This window comes from Chenopodium quinoa, unplaced genomic scaffold (assembly GCF_001683475.1).
Source record: "Chenopodium quinoa cultivar QQ74 unplaced genomic scaffold, ASM168347v1, whole genome shotgun sequence".
In the NCBI taxonomy this organism is placed as follows: domain Eukaryota; kingdom Viridiplantae; phylum Streptophyta; class Magnoliopsida; order Caryophyllales; family Amaranthaceae; genus Chenopodium; species Chenopodium quinoa.
In genome coordinates, this window is record NW_018742205.1 from 2,707,325 (window position 1) to 2,713,324 (window position 6,000).

Genomic DNA, 6,000 nt, shown 5'->3' on the forward strand with positions numbered 1-6,000 from the left:
GTCGGCCCCCCCATTTATTTATTTTTTTTATTATTATTTTTTATATTTGCTTTATTATTTTGTTAAAAAATATTAATTTTATTATAAAAGTATCGTGTCTGGCGGGCCGTGCTGACGGGCTGGTGTTCATGTCGCCCGCCGTGCTCGTGTCGTGCTCATGTCAAATTTCAATTTCCTTGTTCACGGCACGGCCCACCGACCGTTCCACATGCCGTATCGTGCCGCTGTCGTGCTCGTGTCAGGCCGGGCCATGACGCCATGTCGGGCATCCCGCGTGCCAGTTCAGCCCATGTCCAGCTTTAAAACCAAGATTTGAAATTAAATACGAGTATTTATTAGGAGTTATTTTGTCTTCTATGTAAGGTAAAGACACAAAGTTCTGCAATTAAAAAAAAAAAGGAAAAGGAAAAAAAAACAACGAAGACAATATTTAGTTACATTTGACTAACTATTAATTAAATTTGTTGCATTAAGGTACACTTCAAAACCAGAATAAGATTTCGTTTTGATGACAAGTCAAAGTGCTATGAGGTGAACGTTTTTCAATGGGTTTAATGAGGTTCGATACTTAGGTGGGACATTTGAGGATGGGGGAGGGAGGTAGCTTTGTCAAAAATCGACTTGGTCGGCCAGACCCGATAAAATCAAACTGCAAATTTCAACTTGTATGGACTCAATAATTGAGCATGACTCAATAAAGGAGGGGTAAGTGAAATCTAATAATCGAAGCATATTAAAGAAATAGATGATATAATATTAACCTTTGAGCCAAATTTGTTGAATTATTTCAGGTTGGTTTGGATCCAAGGAAGTTATGTATATAACGGAATAAACTAGGGTACGTAGTTCCAAATGTGGCTTTTATTCAAGCATAATTTCATGATATTTTTTATGACTGCTTTCGGCGAATTAGTGTTTGAGAGATTTAAAGTATTATCAATATTATTTTTAAAAGAATAAGAGTTCAGAAAAAAAAAAATATACATATATATGTATAATAATAACAAATGGGTTGGATTGTTGTTAATTTATTGCCTTTTATGTCAAAGCGTATGTGACTCTAGCAATTTATGATGAGTTGCATGTTTAATTACCCGCTAATAGTCAATCCATTAGTTAGATATATAAAATTACCAACATATATATAAAATAACTTAGTACTTATAATATAATGTATAAAGTTAAAATAAAGGCTTCTTTTTCAAATTTTCAGGTTGGAGGTGATTTCTATATTATTGTTATGCAAGTAACAACAAATTGTCTTTCTTTGGATTCTACATTACCAATAACAACATATGCGGTAAAAATAACATTACAAATATTGTTTAAGATCGTTGTCTTTTCTAAGCCTTTTAACAAATGGAATGATACCCGAAAATCATCACATAAGACAATATATATTGCTCATGATATTTATAGGGCAGTTTGTTTGCTTTATCAACTTCCCATATTTTTCTTTAATAAACGTGAGAATTGCATCATTTAGTGTTTGTTTATAAACGCAAGGATTGCATAACAATGTTTGTCGGCAAGTGAACCTTGTGGAAAAGCATGAACCATCAACAATATGCTCTTATCATGTAATAATAAAGTCATAACTCAATTCACAATTACCTAATTCGTAATAAAGACTGTAACCACTTTTGTTTTGTTACTTGATCACATCTAAGACATTATGGCAAATCTAATTAGTCTAAATTAGAATTCAAATCCAAAGTTTTTCTTACTTTATAATTATCACATGAACAAGCATCCTAAAACTTAATTCAGTATCCAACGACAGCAGATGTATGTAATAAACAGACATGTCACAAAGACATAGAAAATCACAACACGTAAGACACAACACAGTATGTCATACAATGACAATGTGTTGAAAACTAACTAACATCCCCCATAAGGAATCAGTGAGCTGAAATTTTTGGATTTAGCAGAAAACAACTGTTAGATTGAGAACTCAAATCAGCCACAAATAGCGTTGAAACAATAAATGATTGTGAAACTCACACGACACAGATCCGTAAAAACTGTGACCCCACCATTCAATTCAAACTACTAAGAAATAAATTCAAGATACTTTAGAGGGTAAAGGACTTCCTAAGTGAAAATTTCCAAAAGAGGACTAAATTGAGGCTATGAAAGGTGGTTAAGTTAAGCCAAACCTACCACAATAAGCAACATCAAATCTCAACCAATAGCCTTGACCAGATTTACCAAATCCACAAACAGACAAAACACAAAAAAGATGCGCACACAAGGGTATTTTCGTCAATTCCAACTCAACCCACTAAAGTTACATAAGTACCCCCTCAGTAACAAAATTAATTTATTTTTTCCTGTTAAAAAAAAATAAAAAAATTTCCTGTTAAAAAAAAAATAAATTATTTTAATAAAATATTCATTGTCTTTATTTGCCTAACTTCTTTTTTAATCCCAGGCGATGAGGTTGAGACTTCGAGAAAAGCAGACACCAAAAAAAAAAGAGAAAAGAAAATAAAAAAAGTGGAGTAAAAACAAACACTCATAAGAGAAGAAGAAGAGGAGAGAGAAAATTGATAGCGAAGAGAGAGAAAGCTTGAGATTGTTTGGCTATGGTGGTAGTAGCGCGTTAATCTTTTCTACTGAGTCAACTCGTTTGTTTATCGATTCAATCGCCGGTTTTCCGACCACCGGAGATTACTTTCCGGCGAAGTTTTAATCGCTGGTTTTAGGGTTGAATTTCAATTTCGAAGAGAAAGAATAAAGGGATGATGAACGGAAACGGATATGGTGGAGTTGAAGAAGAGTACATTAAGATACATCATAAGCATGAACCTGCTGATAATCAATGTAGCTCTGTTTTAATCAAGCACATTAAAGCTCCTGTTCATTTGGTAATTTTTAATTTCCTGTTTTGTTTTTGATGTTTTGATTGTTTGTTTTGGGTTTTCTTTGATTGTTTTTTGTTGGATGGATCCAGATTAAATCATGATTTTGATTCTTGATTTTTTTATTTTTTTGGGGGTGTTTGAATTTGATGTTTTGGGTGTGTTTATTTAGTTAGTTTGATCCATTTGTTGTTATGGATTTTAGTAAATATGGGGTTTATTTAATTGGTTATATTTTGTAGTTTGATTAATGAGGCATTTATTTTCTTGGGAATTGAGCATATAATCTTGGGATCAATATTTGGTAAAAAAAAATTAAAAAAAATGAATATTAAAATCTGGGATATTATTTGTTCATAGTTGTGGAAAAAATCATATCGCAATTGAAAAGGAAATGTGGTTGTTGAGTTTCATAAAAAAGTGGCTGTGTTATAAAGATAGTTTCTACTTTTGGACTGATTAGTTAGCAATTGTTTCAACATTTTTGATACCTTTGAAATGGGAGTAAACGGGGGAAATTATCGCCCTTCTGATTTTGGATAATGGTTATGAAGTTGGGACTTTGTAGTTAGAATTTAAAGTCGTATCGATGATTGATCATGCTGTTCATATGGATGCGATTAGCGTTTGAGCGTTTGTCGAATTCTGTTAGAAGTTTTGTATAATTGTTTGTCTTCTATTAATGTAGTGTTTGCATGTCAGGTTTGGTCTTTAGTGAGGAGATTTGATCAACCCCAGAAGTATAAGCCATTTATCAGCAGATGCGTGGTGCAGGGAAATCTTGAGATTGGAAGTGTAAGAGAGGTTGATGTTAAATCAGGGCTGCCAGCGACTACAAGCACTGAGAGGTTGGAGGTTCTGGATGACAATGAGCATGTTCTCAGTATCAGAATTGTTGGTGGAGATCATAGGCTAAAGGTACGGCACTTCCACTTTATGATTTCTTGCTTTATTATGTGCATGTGTAGCTCTGTGCGTGTTTGGGGAAATGGTGTTTCGGTTTGGGTTCCAGAACACCGTTAATTATGTAATACTTTGTTAATTATTCTGAATTTTTCAAAGTCGATCCTGTTCTATATGATGATGAATGAACGTCTTGGAGTGATTTGGTTTCAGTGCAGTTTTCTTTTTCTTTTTTTTTTTTTTGGTGGTGGTGGTGGTGGTTGGGGGGGGGGGTCTATACTCTGAGTTGGTTATATCGCATATATGATTAACTAATGGTATCCAACATCTTGTTATGGTCTATGGCATATGTTCATTTTAACAATCGGTGGAGAAAAAGGGAAGAGGATGCTGAATACAGATATTGATTGTTGTTATCATGGTAGGTCATGACATTTTTACCTGCAAGTCCTTTGCATTTTGTTATTATTGCCGGTCGTTTTGTTCACCTGCAAGGTCTCTGCACTAGTTATTATTGAAGGTCATTTTGTTTCCTACAAGGCCTTTGTACTATGTTTTTATTGTAGGTCATTTTGTTCACTTGCAGGGCCTCTGCATTTGTTATTATTTTTGGTCAATTTGTTTCCTGCAAGTCCTTTGTATTATGTTATTATTGTAGGTCATTTTGTTACCTGCAAGGCCTTTGAAATCAATTCGGAGGGATGTTTGGTTGTTGGAGAACATTCAACATAATTAGGTCCTGATCCAAAACCTTCCCTTCTTGTGCTCTACCCAGGGGCAGTATCAGGGTTCGTTCTTCATGTTATTGTATCTTCAATGTATGATTTTCTTTTTTGGTTGACGATATATGCTCATAAAAATCTTACTATTAAAATGGAATAGTTGGAGTTTATTTTATTTTGGACGCCTGCTTCTTTGGCATATACAATGTAGGACAAAAAACTATAGACTGCCTGGTGAGGAGTATTGGAATTAGGGTTTAGTATGGTATTTACTGTTTAGTCATATGTTTGGAATCTTTGGCTGAGTACTTGGTGGATGCAACTTTCTCAATTTATAAGATTCTTGCTAAAAAGAAAAGAGGTTATTGGGAATCTTATCTTACCTTCGTATGTTGCCTTTACATTTATGTATCCTTTTGTATGTACAGAGTTTTACCTTGTCTAAGTCACGTTTCTCTTGTTCAGAACTACTCTTCTGTGGTGTCTCTACATCCAGAGATCATTGAGGGTAGGCCTGGGACAATGGTGATCGAGTCGTTTGTGGTTGATGTACCTGAAGGCAACACCAAGGATGAAACATGCTTTTTTGTTGAAGCTTTAATCAAGTGCAATCTTAAGTCTCTTGCTGATGTCTCTGAACGTTTGGCTGTACAAGACAGAACCGAGCCTATTGATAGGATGTGATTAGAAGCCTGATGTGATGGGAGGATATCTTTTCTCTCCATGAATGAAGCTACCAAGGTGTTCGGATTGCAGAGGCCTTGGGGTTGACTGGTTCTTCCATCTGCTAGAAACGACTGCTGTCTGCAGTTCCTGTTTACGAACTTCCACCTTTAGGCAGTCCAAAAATCACAACTTTTAGAAGTGTGTTAAAAACATTCATGGAAGACGAAAAGAATTGGAAACTGTCGTTCTCAAGTCTTTACAGTCTCATTCTGTGCGTCCATGCTTTATAGTTGTATATAAACATGTGATTAAACGGGTGATTGTAGATCTTTGTCGTCGTATTATAGCTTCTGTGGAGAGAATTATAGAGGTGTTCTGATAGGTAGTCAATTAATCACATTAGGGTATAGGAAGGCTTGTAAGTAGTGTTTCTCATTTTCAGTTCACCATAAATTTATCGTCATTTGTGAATTACTGTCATTGTTGTCATAAACTTATGGTCAATTATTTTTCTTTTAATCTTATGTTAGCTAGTTAGGATAACTCTCCTAAGAACATCTTGTATGTTAGTCTCACCATGCTTTCGGTACCTTGATGTTAGCGGTGGCCGCCTTTGGTAGAAAGCTAAGCTCTCATCCATCACCTTCATCCCTTCCCTAAAAGAAAGTGTACAGGTTATTGAAATTCATTGTCAAAGTTGTAGGTTTTCCGAGAAGCTTCTAGATGGAACTGTTTTAGCACATTGTGAGGTGGGTGTCCCTTTAAACCGAGTATAAAGTGTTACAGGCCCCCATATTTAGTTTCTACTAGTCTTTTCCTACTTGTGATTGCAGTTTTTTTCT

The 6,000-nt window shown here is 35.0% G+C and overlaps 1 protein-coding gene across 1 annotated transcript; it reads left to right on the forward strand.

The window, feature by feature from the left end:
* Nucleotides 1–2,426: 2,426 nt before the first annotated feature.
* LOC110729135 (abscisic acid receptor PYL8-like) lies at nucleotides 2,427–5,701 on the forward strand. The gene is made up of 3 exons (XM_021908855.1): nucleotides 2,427–2,873; nucleotides 3,570–3,785; nucleotides 4,958–5,701. The coding sequence occupies exons 1-3, from the start codon at nucleotides 2,748–2,750 to the stop codon at nucleotides 5,174–5,176; spliced, it is 561 nt and encodes a 186-aa protein (XP_021764547.1). The 5' UTR covers nucleotides 2,427–2,747; the 3' UTR covers nucleotides 5,177–5,701.
* The last annotated feature ends 299 nt before the right edge of the window (nucleotides 5,702–6,000 follow it).